The sequence below is a fragment of the Camelus dromedarius genome, chromosome 4 (genome assembly GCF_036321535.1).
Source record: "Camelus dromedarius isolate mCamDro1 chromosome 4, mCamDro1.pat, whole genome shotgun sequence".
NCBI lineage: Eukaryota > Metazoa > Chordata > Mammalia > Artiodactyla > Camelidae > Camelus > Camelus dromedarius.
The window spans coordinates 44,536,592-44,559,633 of record NC_087439.1 but is presented as its reverse complement, the minus strand read 5'-3'; the positions used below and the strand labels follow the sequence as shown (position 1 = coordinate 44,559,633).

At 41.0% G+C, this 23,042-nt stretch overlaps 1 protein-coding gene across 1 annotated transcript in view; it reads left to right on the top strand.

Moving 5' to 3' along the window:
• Positions 1-23,042, top strand: part of LRP2 (LDL receptor related protein 2) — a 181,181-nt gene that overhangs the window by 140,117 nt on the left and 18,022 nt on the right. Inside the window, exons 53-67 of the mRNA XM_064484889.1 lie at positions 2,307-2,533; positions 3,402-3,579; positions 4,604-4,800; positions 5,526-5,771; positions 6,465-6,593; positions 7,527-7,646; positions 8,384-8,500; positions 9,260-9,376; positions 10,295-10,432; positions 12,887-13,009; positions 14,450-14,578; positions 17,763-17,894; positions 18,838-18,969; positions 20,658-20,801; positions 22,230-22,395. Coding sequence (XP_064340959.1) covers positions 2,307-2,533; positions 3,402-3,579; positions 4,604-4,800; positions 5,526-5,771; positions 6,465-6,593; positions 7,527-7,646; positions 8,384-8,500; positions 9,260-9,376; positions 10,295-10,432; positions 12,887-13,009; positions 14,450-14,578; positions 17,763-17,894; positions 18,838-18,969; positions 20,658-20,801; positions 22,230-22,395 — 2,295 coding nt within the window. The remainder of the gene's footprint in view (positions 1-2,306; positions 2,534-3,401; positions 3,580-4,603; positions 4,801-5,525; positions 5,772-6,464; positions 6,594-7,526; positions 7,647-8,383; positions 8,501-9,259; positions 9,377-10,294; positions 10,433-12,886; positions 13,010-14,449; positions 14,579-17,762; positions 17,895-18,837; positions 18,970-20,657; positions 20,802-22,229; positions 22,396-23,042) is intronic.

The following is a 23,042-nucleotide window of genomic DNA, read 5'->3' as shown; positions in this document are numbered from 1 at the left end:
AGTATTTGAAAAAATTATACTGTTCAATGAAAAATACTCCTTGTAAAAAAGATAATACAAATTATTAACCAAGCAGTAATACTTATTTTGGAGCATTGCTAATTATGGCCCAGTTGAACTGTGGTAATGTCTTCTTGGTATTTATGGACTAGTACCCAGATACACAGCCTGTTGCATTCAAAAGCATGGAATTGTCATTAATTCACTAGAACTATTTTAAAGGTCTCTACAAATCCGTCATTCTGTTACATTTATTTTGAAAATTTCACAGTTCTCTAATCCCGCATTCTCTTGGGAACGGGCCACTACGGAGGAAGGAATGCCTGGTACACATACTAGTGCTTTCTTCTTCTGCATGCATGGCAGACATAGTTAATCAATCCCAGAACTCTCTTTTGTTGACTTGGGACATTTCCCTAGAATTCTCCTCAGTTGACACATGTGATAAAGACTCTTTACCACCCCGTCCTGAAAAGCAAAGGAAACTGGATGGTTTTTACAGGCTATACCATCAGCCTCTGCTAATCCCCAACATCTGTTTTGAGCTCCTTGGAATCATCTCATGATCTTAGTTTTAAAATATGTGTAGGATAAGTAGAAAAGGAGACTTCAGAAAATTGACGATGGTAGGGATTTTGACATGTGATGCTCTGGGAATCCTTTTTTTGTCCCTGGTTCATTTGAGATACTAAGGCAAACTTTAGCTTTCTCTTTGCAGAATTTACGATAGCAGATGCTAACTTATTCTTAGGTAGAGATCAACTTTGGTCAGAAGAGGAATATTACTTATAGTTTATTTGTACCATTTTAATGTAATATACGGATTGCTACACCCTTGACCCTTCCCACAGTGTGTGTGTTCTCTCTTTGAAGGAATATCATAGAGCTTAGCTTTCCATAAAATACCATTTTGAATTAGTAGAAGCTTCAAGGTGTTTAAAGAAACTTCAACAACTTTTTTGGATTTTGGTTGTCCTTTAGGTCTTGTAGATTATTCTTGGTCTTGAAAGCTTAGTAGGCTCCACTGAAATGGACAGTGTACACATGGATAGTATTTTAAGCAGTATTAGAGGCAAAAAAGGAATGTTCTAACTACAGCATCAGGCACTGTGATTTGGGTATGAATGAACCTTTAGTCTTCATGTAACCGTGTAACCATGTTGGCTTGATTAGCTCTGGAAGGGATAGCAATGCCTGTGTTCAGAAACAGACTTCATAGACTGTGTAAGGTGATACACTTTTTACAGAGCATTCAATCCATTTCTTGTACATATTGAGCTGTGCTGACAGATCCTTCTAGTTGTACCTGTGGCCCTACATGTGACAAAAAATACTCAAAAATGTGCCTGAGCACTCCATATAGAGCTCATGAAAGAACTGAAAGGGAAGGTCTCAGTACTACTTTCTGGTTTACTTTTTTTTTTTTTTTTTTTGAGAAACAGATAATGATTGAGTTCTGGTCATTTATCTGCAACCTTAGCAATGAAAGTCAAGAAGGTCTTCAGGTTTTCCTATGCCTTCTTTAAGTTACCATAAGTTAGGATATTTTGGGAAATGTTTCTAACATCGCATGGCTAACGTGATCACCTTTCTTAGTTGCTAGCTCATTCCACCTCTTGTGTGAGTTTTAGGGTCTGCTCTAAGATTTTTAAATATTAAAATATCAATATTGTGACATAGGCTCATAGAAATGAATGACACTTAGATTCATTAATAGTGCCCAGGGCATGATTAATAATAAATGTGCTACCAGTGTGGACAGAGTTAACCCTGCACTCTTATAGTTTAACTCAGCTAGTGTATACTGCTTAGGTTATACTGAGAATCAAACTGTCTCCTAGAACAGCCTCTCCCCTCCTCTTCATGAGAAGGCAGAATTCCAGCTTTAGATCTCTATCCTCTGATTTCTTCTGATGACTTAGGAAACAAGAACAGTATTTATCCCAGGATATTGAAAGGATGCTTAATGGAGAACATCAACGTGAGAGGTTGTAAACTGGCCACAGCTAGACCACCTGCATCCGCAGGAAAGCAGCTATAGTTAGGGATTAGTGATTTTTTAACTCCTGGCTATTCCTATCTTTAGAGCATTGCTTTTGCAACTTTTACATCTTTTGTTCAGTCCAAATATCCTTTAAGTTTAATTTTTGTTGTAATTGAAGACTAGGAGTTTTGGGGAGAATCTAAACTTCGGTTACTCTCAGAGGTAGAACTTTATTAATTGATTTGTCAACTCCTCCATCCTTAAAGGCGTTGGAGAAGAGATGTTATCTTCACTGAATGACTTTTCCTTCCTCCGACCCCAGGTACTCTGATTTGGAGGGCCGCCATCGGCACACAGTGTATGACACCAGGACACTGCCTCACCCCTTCGCTCTTACCATTTTTGAAGACACTATTTATTGGACAGACTGGAATACGAAGACAGTTGAAAAAGGCAACAAATATAATGGGTCAAATAGAGTGGTGCTGGTGAACACAACACACAGGCCCTATGACATCCGTGTGTATCATCCATACAGGCAGCCAATTGGTGAGTAGGTGATTCAGAAGTTTTGCACAGTTGCTTTAGGGTTCTGTGCATGCCATTCTTTTTTTTTAAGTATAGATATCATGATTTCTACTGGGAATAGTGTTACTTGTTAATGTTTTCTGTGAAACAAATGCTGAGAGTTGAGGGTATGGAAATATCTGTGGAGTTTATTCCCCACCTCCTGGAAAAGGCTGCTCTGTTCTTTTCATTTATTAAATGTCTATTTGCATTTGATATCTAGCAACATTCAGGGGTATTCTTTGGGGATAGAATGGATTTTTTTGTTGGCCTAATTGTTGTAGTGTCTTGCTAAAACATACCGTAAACTTGGAAGTTAGGAAAAATGAGAATGGGCAAAACATTTTTTTCTGGAAGTTAATAGTCTTCATATTATTTAGCAGAAGTTCAAATTCATCTTCACCTCTGAGTGGCAGCCCAGAAAATTAGTAAGAATGTTGCTCAGTTTATCCATCCACCTCATTCTTGACCATACCTCTGTTGCCTTTATCCTTAGAATGAAAGAATGTAAGATCTGCTGAAAATTAAACTTGAACTTAGGTTCTGGGTGCGTGAATATAAGCTAAGTTTCCCACCTGCTCTCCAAGAACTTTGAGAGACATCTTTTCTAGCCCATCACCAATGAGTATGCCTCATGTCTGGTAGCACATAAATGAGTTTTCTCGAAGCGTGGGGTTGCTGATATGCCCTACCGCATGTCCTATTTATGAGCTTCTGGAAAAAACATGAATCTAGGATAGTGATCTTTTTGCTAAGAGTTGATGAGTTTGCTGAGGTGTGTGATCAGCTCATCTGTGCTTGATGTTCTCTTTCAGTAAATGAACTTGTATTTTCTTCCTTCTTTCACTAGTGAATAATCCCTGTGGTACCAACAATGGTGGCTGTTCTCACCTCTGCCTCATCAAAGCAGGAGGAGGTGGATTCACTTGCGAGTGTCCAGATAACTTCCACACCTTCCAGCATGGTGACAGCACCCAGTGCTTGCCCATGTGCTCCAGCACCCAATTCCTGTGCGCTAACCATGAAATGTAAGGCTCTTTCGCCCCTCTCCCCACTGCCTCTGTAGCTCTTGAATACACGTTGAACTTCAAGGCTCCAGGAGATGGGAGTTTTCTAATGAACCAAGAGTTGGGCTAATTAATGTAGTTCATTTGGGATGAACCAAGACTGTCTCCAACCATCCAACCATCTCCAACTTGAGTTAATGTCTTCCATGAATAGAAAGAATTTGTTAACCAAATGGTTATGCCCATGCATGCAAGTTTTTATATTTGTAGCATGAAAGCAAACTATGTGTTTATATTGTCTAACAAGTTGTCCTGAGTGTCAAGGCCGAGAATGTATGTAAGTGTACAAAAAAACAGCCCTCATGAGTGATAGAATTTCTCTGTGTTTTTTAAACATACACTGGCCTAGCTCCTTAGTTAACTATGCCAGACGATCCAAGATCACACATTCAGATCCTTTTTCAATCATTTGTATTTGTCATGAAACAATGGCCACAAGCCCTTGACGACTAGGGGTTCTGAGCCAGAGACTGAGGTCAAGGGAAGGTGTTAATGCAAATCCTAGCACCTCAGATTATTTTGATGATTAAAGAAGGTATCCTCGATTAAGAGTCTAACCTACCCCTGTCATGACATAGGCTCTCAACACATGTTAGTGCCCTCCAGCTTCCCAGACAGTATCCAGGTGTCCTCCCTCACTCTGGCCGACAGTCCCAGCCAATCCCTGTTACCAGAACCACAGCTCCAAACACACACTCTACTGTTTGTTGCGGCAGGAATTTAATCATCATACTCAAAGCACTTTTTTTCAGCATGTATTGGGTCTTAGCAAACCTGTTCAATCTCATGTAGTTATGTTTGCTCTGAAAACACGCCACAATAACCAAGGTTTCATTGATCCACTTCTTGGAGAGAGTCCACAAGAGAACGCGTGTGTATCACTGTTTGGAATTCACTTTTGCCTTCTTCTCTCTGGATAGTCAGTGCTTATTTCTCTAACTTCTTGGTGCTTTGCTAAGAGAAGTGCTCTATTTTCTCTGTGCAGGTGTATTCCTATCTGGTGGAAATGTGACGGGCGGCAAGACTGCTCGGATGGTTCCGATGAACCCACCACTTGCCCGCAGCGCTACTGCCGGCTAGGACAGTTCCAGTGCATGGACGGCAACTGCACCAACCCGCACGTCGTATGCAACGCGCACCAGGACTGCCCTGATGGGTCTGATGAAGACTTTGTTCTTTGCGGTGTGTTGAATCACTTTCTACCTTCTTTGCCTGCTTCTGCAGTTGATCATGTACAGCCATGGTTCTGTGGGAATTTTCTGAATGTTCTAAACCAAAGACTGGTCCAAAGTCCTGGGGAAAACAACTCCATCCTTTATCTATTTTTATGAAGTTTTTAAAAATCCTAAGGTCACTGTAAGGCAAGTGGTAAATAGTAAGTTGTCTCTGTTGGTTGTTCTTTACTGTGTGCTCTGCACAGAATCCTCTTTAAGAGCTCACATTCAGGGTGAAATGAGGAATTCCCACCTCCATTTTAAACAAGGACTCTTAGCTGTAATATTCACTTATGTTTCCATTTTTAAAAAGCCAAAAAAAAAACCCACCAAAAAAGGAAAAATAACCCTCCAAACTAAAAACAACACATCAGCAATAGCAACAAACACAAAGTTTGGAAACCATTAACCATTATGGCAACAGATAAAGGAGGTGGTGAATTTAGTAGGCCATAAGTGGTTCGTTCCTTAACCCTTAATTCTGCATGCAAGAAAAAGAGGTTTAAGAATTGAGGAGACAGTAATAGTCAAAGAATAACTGCCCATGTAGCAGTAGTGCTTAATAATAAGTACATGAGGACATAAGTCCTCTAAGAAGAAATTATAACCGGGTTCTCTGGGATCCATTAGTGTAAATCAGTAGCTTCTGTTCCTGACGCCTTCCAAGCTGATAATCCATGCCCCTGCTTGCAGAGCATCACCAGTGTGAGTCCAATGAATGGCAGTGTGCCAACAAGCGTTGCATCCCGGAATCCTGGCAGTGTGACTCGGAGAATGACTGTGGCGATAACTCGGATGAAGACAGTTCCCACTGTGCCAACAGGACCTGCCGGCCGGGCTATTTTAAGTGTGCCAATGGCCACTGCATCCCTCAGAGCTGGAAGTGTGATGTAGACAATGATTGTGGAGACTACTCAGACGAGCCCATCCAGGAGTGCAGTGAGTTCCTGGGGGAGGGGCAGGGCTCGGCCAGGAGCAGGGAACAAGGAGAGCCTCTGTGTGGACTGAGGGAGGGTGTGGGGCCCCTGCTGCAGCCCCAGAGGACGCTCCCTCTTGGCGCTCCCCGCCAACTCCGGCACTGCAAGGCAGAGGTGAGCGGCGCAGCCTGCAGGTTGGACCGCACCCCTGGTTCTGAAGTGGCTGATTCCTGCTCTCCACCCAGGCAATGTCTAACTGTCCAGAACATGATACCAAGAAATTATATTGTGTGTATGTCGAGCATTTTCTCTTTTGAGCCTCAGAGAAGCATTGTCAGGTAGGGGAAGTGACATTACCAACTCATTTTACAGGTCACGAACCTGAGCGGCAGAGCTGACGTTACAACCCTGTTTTGTTTTTTTTTTCTTCAAAGGCTGTTCTTCCCTCCACCCTGCCCACTCCCCCCAAATTATACTGCAACACGAATGGGTGGTAATGAAATAATGAGAAAACTTAGGACTCTGTCTTTCTGCTCTTGGTGAACAGATCACACCTAAAAGAGACACAGTTGCCAGAGTATGTTCAGCTGGTAACATGGTCAGTGTTGCTCATCAGCACCACGTCCTAAATAGGATGATGGAAAAGTTTTGTGTCTTTGGTTTCCTGGCAGGGCTGAGACTTCAATTCTGACTTTGCTACGTCCTCTCTTTCCAGTGAGCTCGGCCTATCGCTGTGACAACTATACAGAATTCGACTGTAAAACAAACTACCGCTGCATCCCCCAGTGGGCTGTGTGCAATGGTTTCGATGACTGCAGGGACAACAGCGATGAGCAAGACTGTGGTATGAGGCGCTGCAGGGGAGGAGGGAAGGGGACAAAACAGCTTATCCGGAGCTGAGAGTGGATTCTCCGTGCCATCTTCCTTTGTGTGCCTCTAATAACATGTTACGTTTTTATTGCATTTTATAGGTTATTACAGGAGTTTAATTTACATCATCATAAATGAAATCTCATTCCAAGGGATACTATCATTGGGGAAGACACTATTAAGATATTAGGAAGTTGTGTAATTTCTCCCAAATGTGGAATTCTGATTTATACTCAACAAGTTTAAACTGTTTGTGTAATCTTATAAATTAATTGAAATTGATGGAAGGAAGGTAGAGAAGAGATCTGGTATCTGCCCCTAAAAAAGATACTTCAAAATCAGAATATTTCTTATTTGGAGAATATTCACATTCTGAATGTCTCTCTGGCCTTCCATAGCCTCTATCTCTGGCAACATGGAAAGAATTTATGGACAAAAGACCAAACGAATTGATGGAATTTGCCAAGATTAGGGATATACTCTAACTCAAAAACAAAATGTCTGTGAGTGTGTGTTAGGTTTAGTTGAAAGAGAGGTAAGGAAGATAATGGGTTATTTTAATAACACTGAATCTAGTCAACAAAAAACAATATGAGGGACATGTTTTGTTTGCTGGTAGCATCACTTAATTTTCCTTTCCAGTTCTTTGTTGCAAATTACAGGCCAGGTAGCAATTCATTTTTTGAACAGTCTTTGCAAAAGAGAATAGATCTAGTTTCAAGCAGCAGGACAGGTTCAGTTTAGCCTGAGAGGAATAGTAACGGTGAGTGTTGCTGGCTTTCCTCTTTCTGGGGTCTTCGAGACTATGGTAGCATAATCCTCAGACCATCTCACAAGAAAGCCAGTACTACTTTGGTATTTCTTGACCGTTGGCTTCTGAATGATTTGTAATGACTGTGCTTTGCAGAGTCGATGACATGCAAACCTTCGGGAGAATTTCGCTGTACAAATCACCGCTGCATCCCTCTTCGCTGGAGGTGTGACAGGCACAATGACTGTGGAGACCACTCCGACGAGGAAAACTGCGGTGAGTGTTCAGGGTCCATCATTTTGACCTGCCACCAGAGGGGTGATGTCTGCTCTTTGCCTGTAATTCAACTGCCTGTGCCATTCATCCTCAGAGGGTAGGATGATCTCTTTCTGCTGGCTGGTACATGTCTACTTTTTCTTTAACTGGAAATATAAGCTCCTTCTTAGCTGCTGAAAATGGGCTTTGGGAAGAGAATATTTACCCAAGTGTGTTTTCTCTGTTGAATTTATTTACACCCAACTTTTTTTTCTTCAAGAAAAACTTGAGGTGACTTACAGTATATCATTGCATCATGATATATGTCGATTTCAGATTAACTAATACATTCTAACTTTAGTCACCTTTGGAAGTAAGGTGTAGTCACCATTTGCCATATGCAATTGGGAGAATCAGTAGGCTGATGACACCTGCAATTATCAATTGATTAAAAACTTCTTAAGCAAAAGAGGGATCCAATTGGCATTTTATTCTTTATAAGAAAGTTCATGTTGAATCCCATAGGAGGTCATCTGGAGTTTCAGGAAATCAAAAAATTATCGTAAGATTAAATCACCTTTGGACAAACCTTTTGACAAAGGCCATTCTCTATAGACTTCCAACTGAGATGGAAGGTCTAGTTTGGAGGATGGACTCTCTGGGACTTGGGACACAGGAGGGCGTTGGTCAGTTCGTAAGCCTGTCTCCTGTGTGTGACTCCTGGTGCCCACTGATGGCCATGTGGCTTTCCTTTTCAGCCCCCCGGGAGTGCACAGAGAGCGAGTTTCGATGTGCTGATCAGAGCTGCATTCCTTCTCGATGGATCTGTGACCAAAACAATGACTGTGGGGACAACTCGGATGAGCGGGACTGCGGTAACTGTCACAGTTCTTTGAGAGGCTTCCCACAGAGACTCGTACTAGGGTCAGCATATTGGGCAGAAGTAGGGACTCCCAGTGTGTGTTTGTAAAGCTTTTTAGAGGAAAATTATTTTTGCATAATTTATGTAATGTGTAAACCTGAGCATTACAGTACCTTCTGCTCCATATTTTCTATGCTTTACTTTTTAACTTGACAGCAGTCTAGATCAATAATAATAGGGGAAAATAACAAGAGAGTTTTTTAAAAATCTCACTTGAACTTAAGTATTTCCTAGGAGCAGACTTTAATCTGCATTGGCCTTGTAAACAAATCAAAACATTGGTCTGCCTGCCACCCCCCAGAAAGTGTCTGTAAGAGACACACTACTGCAGCTCCCTGGCTTAGAGGTCAGAGCGTTGGAACAGGAATTATAAACACTAAGTAGTTGTTACAGCTGTTTACTGATTGAGGGTTGGGCCTGAGAAAAATAAGCATTAAGAACATTAAGTGTTGAGGAGTTCAGGTTTTTGGGGAAAAACTGAAAAGCTAGAGATTATTTAATAGAGGAGAGATCAGTACTTCAAGCTCCATATCTTGAACGCGGAAGGTGTAACTTTTGAGTTTATTCACTGGCTAACCACGCATGGCGTGTGTGCTGTGTGCCAGTCGCTGGGGATGAGCAGGTCCGCGACAGAACACGTCCCGCACTCCGCGGAGCCGGTGCTTGCCTGCGAGTGCCAAGGCACCTGGGAATGACCGTCTTTTCTCTGCAGAGATGATGACCTGCCATCCTGGATATTTTCAGTGTGATAGTGGGCACTGCATTCCTGACCAAATGAAATGTGACGGCCTTGCCGACTGTCATGATGCCTCTGATGAAGCCACCTGTCGTAAGTTTCTAGACACCTGTGGGTCTGTTTATCTGAGACGTGTGGATTCGGCAGTTTAGACCCAGCCTCTCCCATCAGCCACCGCTTCTTAGATTAAAAAGGCCGTAGGTATTTTCTGTTCAGCATTCATCAATAATTACCCGTTTACCTGGGGCCTGAGTCACCGTCTCCATCTGTTTCACAGCAGTCCTTCAAGTGCATTTCATTAAGATTATTTCAAATAGAGAGTATATTAATTGTGCTAACAAAAGTATGTATATGTCATCAGCTCACTCTACAAATCATTAGTTGGATAAAGACTGCAGGTAAAAGAATACTCAAGCAATGAGTAAATGGGTATTAGAACGTACGGACGGTATAACATTAAGCATTTTCTGAATTGAATAACGACACATAAAATTATTTAAAAATGTGAAGCCAGTATGGTCACCTGCATTTCAGTCTTTTTGAAACACTGAACGAATGTTAATTGTTGCTGATTGTCCGTGATGGACCTTGTTGTTGATGTGGTTGTCACATCTTAAAACCTGGTTTCGAAGAGACTGTGCAAATGGATGGTGGGAAAAGCCAGTGCTGACAACCACTGAAGAGTTGCACTTGCCTATTAATAAAAAGTCCAGGGTGTGGTGGGTGGGGTGATAGCCCAGTGGAAGAGTGCCTGCTTAGCATGCACGAGGTTCTGGGTTCTATCCCCAGTACCTACACCAAAAAAAAGTAGAAAGAAAAAGTCCAGTGCTGTTCACAGAATGAGTCATGTCATTGAATACTAGGCTTGGATAACTGTCTTTAAGAAACATTCCAGCAGAATTTCAGACAGTTTAAGGCCACAGTAAATCTGGTTGAATCAGCAAGAGCAGGCTAGCTTTCCAAAAAGTATCTTTTTCTGATAATTTGAATATGTCTCCTCCTCACCAACAGCCACCCGCTTTCCCCATGGCGCATACTGCCCGGCTACTATGTTTGAATGTAAAAATCACGTTTGTATCCAGTCATCGTGGAAGTGTGATGGTGATAATGACTGTGGCGATGGTTCTGATGAAGAGCTTCATCTGTGCTGTAAGTGAGAGAGAACTGAGGGGGTGCTGTCTGGCAAAATCTCAATGTTTCTTATGCAGATCATGTGTTCCAGGAGGGCGGCCGTACAATTTTTGAGGACTGGACACATGATCGGCATTAGTGTGGTTTCTCTTGGCTTTCTTTCTTAGTTCTCTCTTTGGGACATGAGAAGGTTGGGAAAATATCCATAGTTTTTTTGTCTTCTTCTAATCATTTTGGGGGGAATTTTATGTATGTATGCATTTATTTATTTTAACAGACATACTGGGAATTGAACCCAGGACTTTGTGCATGCTAAGCATGCACTCTACCATTGACCTGTACCCTCCCTCCCCCAACATCCATAGTTTTAAAAATTTTGTGGCCTTTGAAATAATTTCTTCAAAAGAAATTGTTGGAAACCCAATGTGCATAAATAGAGGCAGATCTCTTGTGGCTATAGTCGAGTTAGGGTGTCTCTCCTGCTCTGTCCTTTTGGTGCCCCTCAAAGTATCAGACCCCTAGAGCTTCACAGGATACCTTGAGGAAATTTTAAAACTAGTTAATCCTTAAAGTCACTTCACTTTACATCATAATTCAAGCCCATCTAATTCCTTTCTGTTGTATGGTGCATATTTATGTTTTAAACCAGTGAATCTCAGTTTGGGTACCTATCAGAATCACTTGGGGAGAGTTATTTCAAAAGCACACACTCTGGCCCCACCCCAGGCTTAGACCTAATGAACCCGGATGTCCAAGGATCAGGCCTGGGCAAAATGTATGTTGGAAAAGCTCCTTAGGTTTTAATTTAATCTCCTGGTTGAGAACTGCTGATTTTAACGAAGTGAATGAAAATAAAGTTTGTTTTGATCATTTTGTTCCATGCTTTGAGTCATTGGAGAGACTCTAGGGCAATAGTTCTCAAAGTGTCATCTCAGAACTAGGAGAGTCAGTATCACCTGGGAACGTGTTAGAAACACACATGATGGGCCCACCCCAGACCTACCTGTTCTGAATGTCTGGCAGCGGAGCCCAGCAATCTCTGCATTAATAAGCCCTCCAAGTGATTCTGATATAAGTAAAAGCCCTCAGCTCAGGAGAAGGCAGCCCCCGAGAAACACTCCCGTTGGAACTCTTGGTTAACTCCTACTCTGACTTAGCTGCAGTGTGCTTCTGAGGTTCTTATCACCTCCTCCATTCAATGTCCTAGATTCATCACTGTTCACTTTTAGCCTAGGGACTTGACTCTAGAAAATGATATACCAGAGTGTTCCTTCCCTTCAGAGAACTTTAATTAGCATACATCATATTCCCCCAGTGGCACCCCCAACATTTTCCTTGCCACATCTTTTCTCGTAAGGAACTAACCATGTTTTGTTTTCAACTTGATCACAAAGAAGGAAGTTGTTTCCCTTTATAAGGTAAAGTGCCAGTAGTTAGTAAAATTATGCTTTGGAGAGGTGGACACACAGCCATGTGAAAAAGTGGCCAATGCTGTTTAATAATGTGGCATTTGGCTTTTGCAGCAAATAATTCTTGTAAAGTTCTATTAACAATACTTCCAAGAACCAGCTCTTGGAGCTGATTTTTCTCCCCAGCTTCATTACCAGTCTCTCCTCTTGCTCCCTGTCTGTGGTACCGAGGCAGAAGAAAAATCAAACAGCCCACATCCTCCGTGGGAAGGAGGAACACACATCTGTGTTGAGTTCACAGAATTCCTGGTACATGCATAGAGGATCATGTCCTTGCACCAACTAAGGGACCTGAATTCTACCCATAGGTTCCTCACAGGTGCACAGGCATCAGGTGCACAGGTCTCACTCTGGATAATAAAAGGAGTCAGGGTGGGATTAGGAGATCTCAACTGTAAGTGTAGAGGGTGAGGGAATTCGAGAAGGAAAGTCCATCACAGTGTAAAACTTTAATGAAAAGGCTTTGTGCCCTGGAGGCTCAATGACAACTTCAGTCAGAGGGATAAACAGTGGCCTCCTGACTGTTAGGATGAGTTCATGGCCACCATCGTCCTCCTCACTCTGCTCCAGCCACAGAGACCTTTCATTCGGGTCCAGAGGCCAGCCATGCCCCTTTCTGACTTAGAATCTTCCCATGTGAAGCCTCTTCCAACCCCGTCCCCCAGATCAGATCTCCCCGGTAGATGCTTTCTTAGCGTGTTTCCTTTGTGGCTCTTCTCACAATTGTAGGTGAATGGTTAATTTGTAAAGTCTGTTCCTCTGCTAGAGTGAAAGTTCCATGAGGACAGGACTGTGTCTTTCTTGTTCCTGACTGAGTCTGATGCCCAGCACAGCACCGAGGTGTCGACTAAAATACTCAGGATGTTTTTGTCAGCTGGTTAATTGAACGAGCCAATGAAGGGAGGAATCGAGCAAGCCTGGCGCTGGCACAGGAGTGTTTTAGATATTGACCCTTGTGTTCTACTCTTAACCTGAACCTTTGCTTTTCCATCTTGTGCTTTAGTGAGTGTTCCCTGTGATTCAGCACAGCGTTTCCGGTGTGACAACAATCGCTGCATTTATCGTCACGAGCTGTGCAACCATGAGGATGACTGTGGAGATGGAAGTGACGAGAAAAAGGAGAACTGTAAGCCATAGTCAAAGGGTGAAGGGAAAACTAAGGGCCCCCTCAGTTGTCTGCAGTTTACAAAATGTACCTCAGGGATTTCAGTGTGTTCTGCAGAGGCTGGAGCTGCACCCATGACTGCAGATCTCTGCTGACATGATGATTTGCGAGACCCTATAAACTCATGCGTTCCTCAGATGCACCCCTTGCCCACTTCTTCCTATTTCATCTGATCCAGATGTTGTCAAGTTCCTTAAGAAAATGAGAATGCATACTAAATAGTCGTGGAGTCCCACTTCACAAGTGAATGGTTTATCTCTTTTCAAAGATGTGGTTTGGTCACTCTTCAGCCTAGAGCTTCTGATTGTTACTCTAGGAATGGGAGCTTCTTAAAGCCCGGTTGGGAAGATCATGTTAAGTAAGGCAGCCCTGGTGTTCACAGAGCTGATCTAATATTCTTCTTTAAAATGAAAGTTCATTTCCCAGAAGAGAAAAATGATATGTGAATTCAAGAAAGAAGTTTCAAACAGGCCACATTTAATATTTCAGATGTTGAAAACATCTGTGCTTTTTTCCATTTGAGAATGTTTTAAAATCTATCCATTGAAAAAGAGAGTTGATTAATTTTCTGGGCAATTTAATTTACCTAAAAAAAAAAGTAGGTGAGGAAAATTATTTCCCCTGACTCCAATTACTTTTTTTTTCCTAAAAGGATATTATCTGGGGAAATTTTGATAAATGCTTAACTTCTCTATTTTCTATCCTTTGTATTGATGTGGAGTTAGAATGCTTACTGTTAGCTGCCATCTCAGATGGACACCCAGGGGACTGGATGTCAGGGAGGACTTTGACACTATTGCCATGTTCAAGTGTGTACCTTCTCCCTCCCTTTTTTTGGGCAGAGATGAACCTGTGCTTGTAAAGTTGTTAGTATGTTTGTTTGAAGGACAGCACCAGAAATAAAACCTTTTTTAAAAATTTGAGCAGGGTTATCCCTTCCCCTCTTCTCTTTCCATGTCCCCGATTAATCATGCCATTTTTCAGTGCAGCAAGACATTTGTAGCATGTGGTCAAATTCCAGAGTGGAGAAAAGGGGTAGTAAGCTTGAAGAATAAAAGGAACAGGCTGTTAGAGGAACCACTGCTAGCCGTCACAGAAGGCAAACTACAGAGCCCTCCTCCATCTGGTAGGGAGGCCACCCGGAACACCTGGCTCCTAGGTTGCCAGCTGTGGCAGGGAGGCACGTGGGCTCTAATGCTTCAGCTCAGAGGTGGCATACATCACCCCCAATTCACAGTCCATTGGCTGGAACTGGTCATGTGGTCCCAACCTAACTGCCAGGGAGACCGGGAATTGTAGGGAAGCACGGGCTTATTTGCAAGAGATACTGTCTCTGCCGTGGAAGGAAGCATCTGGTTTCACAGAGGAAAGTTTTGACTTCAACTTATTCTTAAATTATAGGTTTAGAACCAACGCCCAGACCTTGTACAGAAGATGAATTTAAGTGTAGCAATGGACGTTGCATTTCACAGCACCTGGTGTGTGATGATGTCGATGACTGTGGTGACCATTTTGATGAGACAGGGTGCAGTAAGTAGATTTTTACTTTTTAAAAAGTAAATACTTATTTTTATACCTCATTGTAGTAACTCAGGTGAGCCTAATGAAAGCATGCAGTAGCATAAAGAAGATGATAACCACATTTCTCTTTAATTTACACGCTGTACCCTGAACTGCGGTCAAGCCCACAGCTACCCTGTTACTGAACACGTTCTATACCAGACATTGTGCTAAACACTACCTGGATTATCATGTTTCATCCTTGTAACAATCCTGTGAGTTAGGTGTTGTCTGTCTATCTGTCTCTGTCTCTCTCTCTTTTAAACAAATGAGAAAACCAGCTTAGAGGTTAGGTAAATTGGCCATGTCTTCCTGCCATTAAGCAGTTGAGTCAAGATTTGAACTCTGATCTACTTAACTGCAGGACACACCCTCTTCTCAGTTCCCTAGGTGCCTCTCAGATCCTTAAAGCTATGCATTTTGTTTCTTAGTTTGCACTTTTTTTTCTTCTTAAGCCAATGCAGTATCTTTGACACATGGGGAAAAAGTGGTTGGGAAGGATGGAAATGCCCTGGAAAGAACAATTATTTTTATTTTTAAAGTTGAGAGAGGATTTTATGCAGGAAAAGGATGATGAATTCAATGAAGGGATGGTTCTTGCTCAATATCATGATGGAAATGCTGGAATGACATGCGAATAATTTGCACTTTTGTAGTCCTTTATAGGACTTGTGAAATTCTTGCACATACCTTCTCCAAGTTGTCACTCAAGTTAGCACAAGGGAGTCACTGCTATTGTATCTATCTATAGAATAAAGCTCAGAGAGCTTAAGTAACTTGCTTGAGGTCACACAGAGTGGCAGAGGCAGAATTTGGACAGTCCTGGGAGAAGAGGCTGGAAAAGCCAGCCTCTAGTTCCTCTGCCACTAGCTGTGCCACTCCGAGCACAGACTGACCCCGCCTTGCCTCAGTTTCTTCATAGGAAAAAGGAAGGAGTTCCCCAAACCCCAGGAGTCTGTGACTTACTCACCTTAGTTAGCTCTGCGTGTTTTCAACTTTCTGGGCTCTAATCGCTGTTTTCTGAGGCATCCCGAAGATTTCAGGGCAACTTTTCTCCTGTGTGGGTTACAACAGAGGATGCATAAACAGCCCATAGGGTTGATTTGCTATTTGTTTCACACACTTTCTCAGTGAGGCTTGGAGCTTCTGACATAATAATAATGTGACTTGGTTAAATATTTAAAAAGCATAAATATGACAGAATTTGCAAAACTCAATGGTAGATTTGAAGCCTGGAGACCAATACACGAATAGATCCAGAACTTTGGAATATTTCCAAGTTAGTGTTGGGTCAACATTGGTTTTCTCTTTTAGTTGCCTGAGCCAATGAAAATACTTAAAATTGACCACAGTGCTTTTAATCCCAATGACATTGAATTAAAGGCAGAGTTTCTTTAAAGGAAATAGATAGCACAGGCATTACTGAAGTATGGAAGCAGCATTTCTTTTCAGATCTTAAGTGGATATGTGATGTGGAGTTCAGTCTTACTGCAATGGGCTGCTAATTTGACTGAGACAGAGAATTCTTATTTAAAATACCAGTTCTTGGGTGCTTCTCGTCCCTTGCTTTTCTTTTTCCTTTCTTCTTCTCTTCTTCCTCCTTTTCTTTTAAACAGGATCACCAAGGTGTTTTGCACATATGCTTTCTTTAAAAAAAAAAAATTTAAGTCAGAAACGGAAAGATATGAACATTTTTCTAGTACCACTGAGGTATAAAGGAAAGTTAACCTTAGGTTGCAAATATTATTTATGTGATTATAGAAATAGATTGACTTGCTATTTCTCTCTCTGGTGGTTCTTATTCCTTCTTCATAAAATGGAAAATAGAGTGTCTACTTCATAAATAGAGTTTCATCTATTTGGGTTGGGGTAAATCTGTTCTATTATGAATTAAAATAGTGATTGTTTTCAAGTGAAAGAAGTTACAGGAAGGAAGTTACATTTGAGGATGCATCTCATAATGTGATACGGTTTCTGCTCTTGTTAAGGATTCTCACTTTACGATAGCATAACTCACTCAAGGGAGTATTTGGTCCAGAAATTTTTTCCTCCTGGGATCCCTAATCACATTGTAGATTTTAGAGCTGGGAGGAGGTTACAGAGCCTAATTATGTACATGAGACTCAGAGAGGTTATGTGATTGGCTTAAGGTTATTCATGTTGATAAAAATAGATCACATTTATTGAGGAAGACATCACTATCAACCTTCTAGAAATTTAAAAAGTAATAGAGGAATACTATGAAAAACTTTATGCCAACACATTAAACAACTTAGGTGAAATGGACAAATTCTTAGTCACAAAATACTGAAATTGCCTCAGGTAATCTGAACAGACTTATTTAGCAGTGGCGTTGTTAAGAGCTCAGGATAGACCTTTATTATTAAGGCTTCCATGTATACAGCTTTGAAGTATGAAATCCAAGGGCAGCACTCCATGGAATGTCATTGTGCTTTATTTTGTGTTATTTTTTCTTTTTTGAAATTCGATGTTTTTAGTCTATTCAAACCACGTATACTCATAGTCATTGTACCCTAAGGGAGCCTGAGAAGTCGCTAAGTCCACTTCATTGTCTACTGTAGAAGGTAGACGTAAATGTATTTTTATTTAAAAGAATTCAGCCAGGAGATACCAGTGTCTTTTATTTATGTGTGTGTGTGTGGGACACACACACATGTATACACATATATAATCAGATATGTATATATCATTTAATATACAATTATATATATCAATATATACATTTTATATATATCATTTATATGTATGTATGTTTGTGTATATATATAATCCATATATTTATATGGAGTAAAGATAGTGGAGCAGATGGTGACAATTGTAAAGAATCCTTGGCTTCATGATTCTGTCGAGAATTGGATGCTCTGAGGATGAGCCTGGCAGTGTTGAGTGTAATGGGAAAATTGCCTCAAGGATCTAACATTACATATATTTGTACAAATGGTATTCAGGCCATTACTAGATACTTCTATACAGAGATCTCTGATCCTCTGCCAAGGCTTATGGAAAGAGGTCATGTCAAGATGTCCTGAAACTGGTGTTGGGAGGTGTTCCTCTGATGTAGCACTTGACTGTTCGTCTGTGGCTGATCTGCTTTATACCTTTCACCTGTAAAGCTGGGATTTTGTTTTTACAGATACAGGAAAAGAAAGATCATGTGCTGAAAATCTATGTGAACACAACTGTACCCAATTAAGTGGAGGAGGATTCATCTGCTCCTGTAGACCTGGGTTCAAAGCCAGTAGTTTGGACAGAAACTCCTGTGAAGGTAGAGTCCATTTCCTCTGTTTCCTATTAGGAGAACCTTGTACTTTTTAGATTCTCCACTCATTCCCTTTCACTAAACGTGGTTTAATTCCCTTAATGGGGCTAAACTCGTGATTCTAGCTCATTAAAATACTCGAGGATGCCAACTGCTTTTATTCCATGCTCTCTTACCAGTGCCTAGCAGCGCACTGGACCATAGCTCATCTTCAGTAATGTCTGTGAAACTGAGATGATCATTGAAGGCATGAGTGATGAGGGCTACTTACTGTATCAGTGTGTGAGAGCAAATTTTCTTTTTAACAAACACAAGTCTTACTTTCTTCAAACGACATGTAGTTGTCACACACCTCCTTACGTCAGATGTAAATGAGTTCCAAGGTATGTAGTCTTAAGGTAGCTTATCAAGGTGGTAAATATCGAGTATGGTTTTTAGGTGCCTTTGATCCTTTGATTTTAATGTTTCTGCCTCATGATGTGCCATACTCAGATGATTAGAATAGTTCTTTTGGGGAATTAAGCTTAAGAACTCAATTGAAAAAAAAAATCAATGACTCCCCTTCCTGAAGCTAGTTAGCAGGAGGAAAGTGGTGTGGTGCTGAACACCAACAGCATGACAGCTGTTTCCCGAAAGGGAGACTTTTGTTCTGCTGTTATACAGAGTCAGACTGCTTCAGTTTAAATCTGGTTTTTGGGACTTTGGGTTCGGTAATAGTTCATATCTCAGAGTCTTTTTGGAAGATTAAATGAGGAAAAGAAAACATGAAAGGCACGTGAAATAGTAACCGAGACTTGGTCAGTGTTCCATAAATGTTGATAATATTACTTATGTTCATCTTTGCTCTTCTCAGTCCCCGCTGCTTGTGAATATGGATTTAAAGAGAAGCAGGTTCTCTAAGAAATGGCTGGGAGCAGATGTTGCATATTTGGTTTTATTTTGCCTACAGACATTAACGAATGTGAGCAATTTGGGGTCTGTCCCCAGAACTGCCACAATACCAAAGGAAGTTACGAGTGTTCCTGTGCCCAAGGCTTCGTGTCTCTGAGTGACCACTATGGACAACGGTGTGCAGCTGATGGTACGATGGGTTTCTATTGGGATTCATCAATTTTCGGAGAAGTAAATGCTGATAAGTACAATACACCAGGAAGCAAACTTGAAAGCCTTATTTTTAATTCACCAGCTACTTCTTTTCCAACACGCATCCAGTCTCTTCATTCTCCTTCCCTGCCAGATCAAAATAATAACTACAATTCCCCCAACAAATACATACGAATTAAAAGAAGAATCAGGTGCTACTTATTATTCTGGGTTTAGCCTTTTGTCCACTTGGATAAAAACTTCAAAAGGTGGACAGGATGCCACTCTCCAGAGTATTCAAACAACAAAAGTGTCCCTGTGGGATGGTGGTCAACAAAAGCTCCCACGCCACTGAGATCCAGGTTTGAGACCCTGTAATCCCAAATGAGTCACAAAGAAACATTCAGTCCAGTGGGGCAAATTGGGAACACTGTTGACAAATCATTCTTTACAGACAGAAAGAATCTGACTCATTCGTAACTTCAATCATTAGCTCTACATTTTCAGTTAATGCCAGTATCTGAGAATCAGGCCTGACTGAAAGCAATAAAAAATACTAGGTAGAAATGACAAAAGAGAGAGAAATATTACCTCCAGAGGTCTGATCTAAATCAGCATATCTCAGTTAAGGGGTATATAGGTCTTTATGATCTTACAGATGTGAACTGGAAGTTTGTAATTGAGTTTAAGGACTTGATGAAAACATAGCATTTTATTTTACAAATTAAGGATGAAATGGTTCTTCAGTTTCTTCATACAAGTTGGGCTTTTAAAGCACATATTTGGCTAGCATACTTAAATATTTTACCCTCCAAACACTTTTGACACAGAATGAGAACTAGGATAAAGGCATTTGAACGGTTAATGTGGAAATTAAGCAGCAAATTGAAAAAGCGTTTAACTCTTTTAACTAAAGAGATGACTGAAATAAATTAGAATATTTCTATAAAGCATAATGTCAAGACAGAGGAAATACCTAAAATGAACTTTCAAAAAGATACTTAAGTTGGATGTGATTGACATTATGCAAATAAATTAAATTTAAAAATTCTAGACAATGCATTTGGTAATGAGTTGCCATTTACATAGCTGTTTTAAGGGGAAAGCTTTTTTTTTTTTTTTAATGAAGAACAAGGTCTTTTTTGTGATTAGCTAGATGCTAAATTGGGTCATGGAGCTGATTACCTGCTAAAAAATTCTTTAAAAATCTGTCAGTAAAGAATGAGGAATGAGGACTTCTGGGTAAATTTTTAGTAGAACTCTACTTATAGTATTTCTTCTGTGAGACTGAATGTCTACAGTCTTGTCTGTTTCACTGTCTCTGAGTAAAGGATAAAAATCAGTGAAAAAGAAAATCTGTCTAGGAGTCTCAGTCTTCCGTTGCTCTAAACCGTTACCCACTGAAGACAGAGATAAAGAACTGATAATGTCCCTAACAGAGAAATGTTAGCTTTCTGCCTAAGTGGTGGTAGGGACATCCACAGGCATGGATTTTGCAACCCAGTTGAACATCAGCAATATTGATTAGCAGAGATAGATTCCTTGGCTTTTTTGTTTTTTTGGTTCTTGGTTTTTTGTTTTTTTTTTAAGGGGCGATAAAGATAGCTACAGTTTTGTATCCTACTTCCATCAACAAAAGTTCGGGGAGAATTCAAACAGAATAATCAGCCCTTCACTTGTTTACAGGTAACCCTCCTTTGCTGCTACTGCCTGAAAACGTGCGAATTCGAAAATACAATCTCTCATCTGAGAAGTTCTCGGATTACCTTGAAGATCAGGAACGCATTCAGGCCATCGATTATGATTGGGATCCCGAGGGCATCGGCCTCAGTGAGTATGAACTTTGGCATCAGTCACTGATGTTAATTGAATACATTGAATTATAAGGTGTTGAACTTTGGGGAGTTTATTTTTGATGAGTGAATCTTCTTGCCTGAGTAGAAGAGGATGCTCCTCCCTCCCACGTGCTCCAGTCAACTTAACATGGCCATGCATCCCGGCCAAGGTTTCCCACCTTCTCATCAAACCTTGTCCCATCTCTGGGGATTATCCTTGCAGGACCCCCTTGTATTCCTTTGTTTAATATCTCCTTGACTTTCCTCACCCCGAGACTGTTCTTCCCCACCATCATATGTTTGGCAAATTTCTACCCAACCTTCATAGACCCAGTTCAAAAGTCACCTCCTCAGTTCAAAAGTCACCTCCTCTGTGATATCTTCTGGAATCCCTCCTGGAACAGTTTCATGAGCCTGCAGAATTTATACACGCTTCTACTAAAGCACGTGTCACACTGAGATACAGCTAGTTGTCCACATGTTTCTCTCCCTATACCTCAACCATGTGCTCTTTGAAGACAGAGATTGCATCTAATTCATCTCTACATGCCTAGCATCTGACCCAACATCTAGTACAGTGTACGTGGTGGGTGTTCAATGAAGGGCAAAAATTAATAATGCTTACTGTTGAGTCTGTCATGGCTCTGTATGGGCTGTGGGAGATGGGAATGGGGCAGGAATCAGAAAACTCATGTTCCATGCCTGTCTCTCTCATCTTCTCACTTTATGACCTTAAATAATTCTAACAATTCTCTGGATCTCCGTTACATAGCTGTAAAATGAGAGCAGTAATCTCACTCTGCCTACCTCCCTCTGAGAGTTGTTTTGAAGATCAAATGAGATGATAGATGTGAAAATGTTTTGCAAACTATGTAATGTAAAATTTACTATTGTGTTTTCACACTTAGTTATACAATATACAGTAAGCTTTTCAAGAATGGTATATACCTAGGAAAGTATGTGCCTTAAAAGTCACAGTCTTCCTATACTTATTAAAATGCCTGCTGTCCAGTATCCTTTAGTCTCTACATAAAATAGGATTTCTCATCTACATGGTTGTTGAGTCTCAAACTCTCAACAGCCTGCCCCTGGCTTATCTATACATTAGGTTTTGGAAACTAAAATGTGGTCCTAATGGGAGTAAAAAGGGTCTCGGCTGAAATATATTTTAATGATTACCTTCAAATAGAGACAGCTAAGTCAGTATAAATAAGTTATCAGTTGAAGCATTTGTAGCTAATAGTTCAAGTATGATAGGCTTTGAGCTTTGATCACATTGGCTTAATTGAATTATTAGTATTTTAGGAGCACTGAGGAGGTAGAGACGTCAGTGAATGAACAGTGCTCCACCTGATTAGACACCAGTTCCTCCCTTACTTGATGTTTGTAACATGAAACTGACCTGTGTGTCTTCCCTCTGCAGGTATTGTATACTACACTGTGCAAGGGCATGGCTCTAATTTTGGTGCTATCAAACGTGCCTACATCCCCAACTTTGAATCTGGTGGCAATAATCCTATGAAGGAAGTTAACCTGGATCTGAAATACATAATGCAGCCAGATGGATTAGCAGTGGACTGGGTTGGAAGGTAAGTTTAGCCTCATTCCCCTCTTGCCTGTTCTGTTTCCTGGCCAGAGGTCCCTACTGCCCCAGACTATGGGTACCCTCAGCCGCTGAGTGATGCCTGGGCTTGGTGTAGCCCCAGCAACTACCTCTGCTTACCCAGTGTGTCATATAAACATTGTCATTTCCTATATTCTATGTGTGCCATGAAAGCACCATGGTGAAGATCTTATATTTAGGAGCACATTCTTACCAACAGAGTTCTGGATTCCAAAATTAACTTTCAATATAGTGGCACTGTTCATTTTGTGAAGCAACGGGACAGCCTTACATTGTACCAGCAAAGCAGATGAGGTAAAACATTTTTCTGTATGGTCATTATGTTGAGGTGGAACAATCCACATCTTGTGTTTTTAGCAGACTCTGTTTGTGAACAGATTGGAAATTTGACTTTCCTATTTAATTTTTGGTTTTGAGTTAATAGAGATGTTGTCTTCAATCTGCTCTTTTAGAACTTGTAGAATCCTAGGGCCTAGGGCCAGATACTTTGGGTGATGCCTAAATAAGAACCTTAAGTAGGTTTGTCATCAGGCAGATGCATGAGAGGCAAACTGATGTGGAAGAATGTGTAAGCTTCTCCAAGGGAGAGCCTTCTGTTGGAATGACATTTAT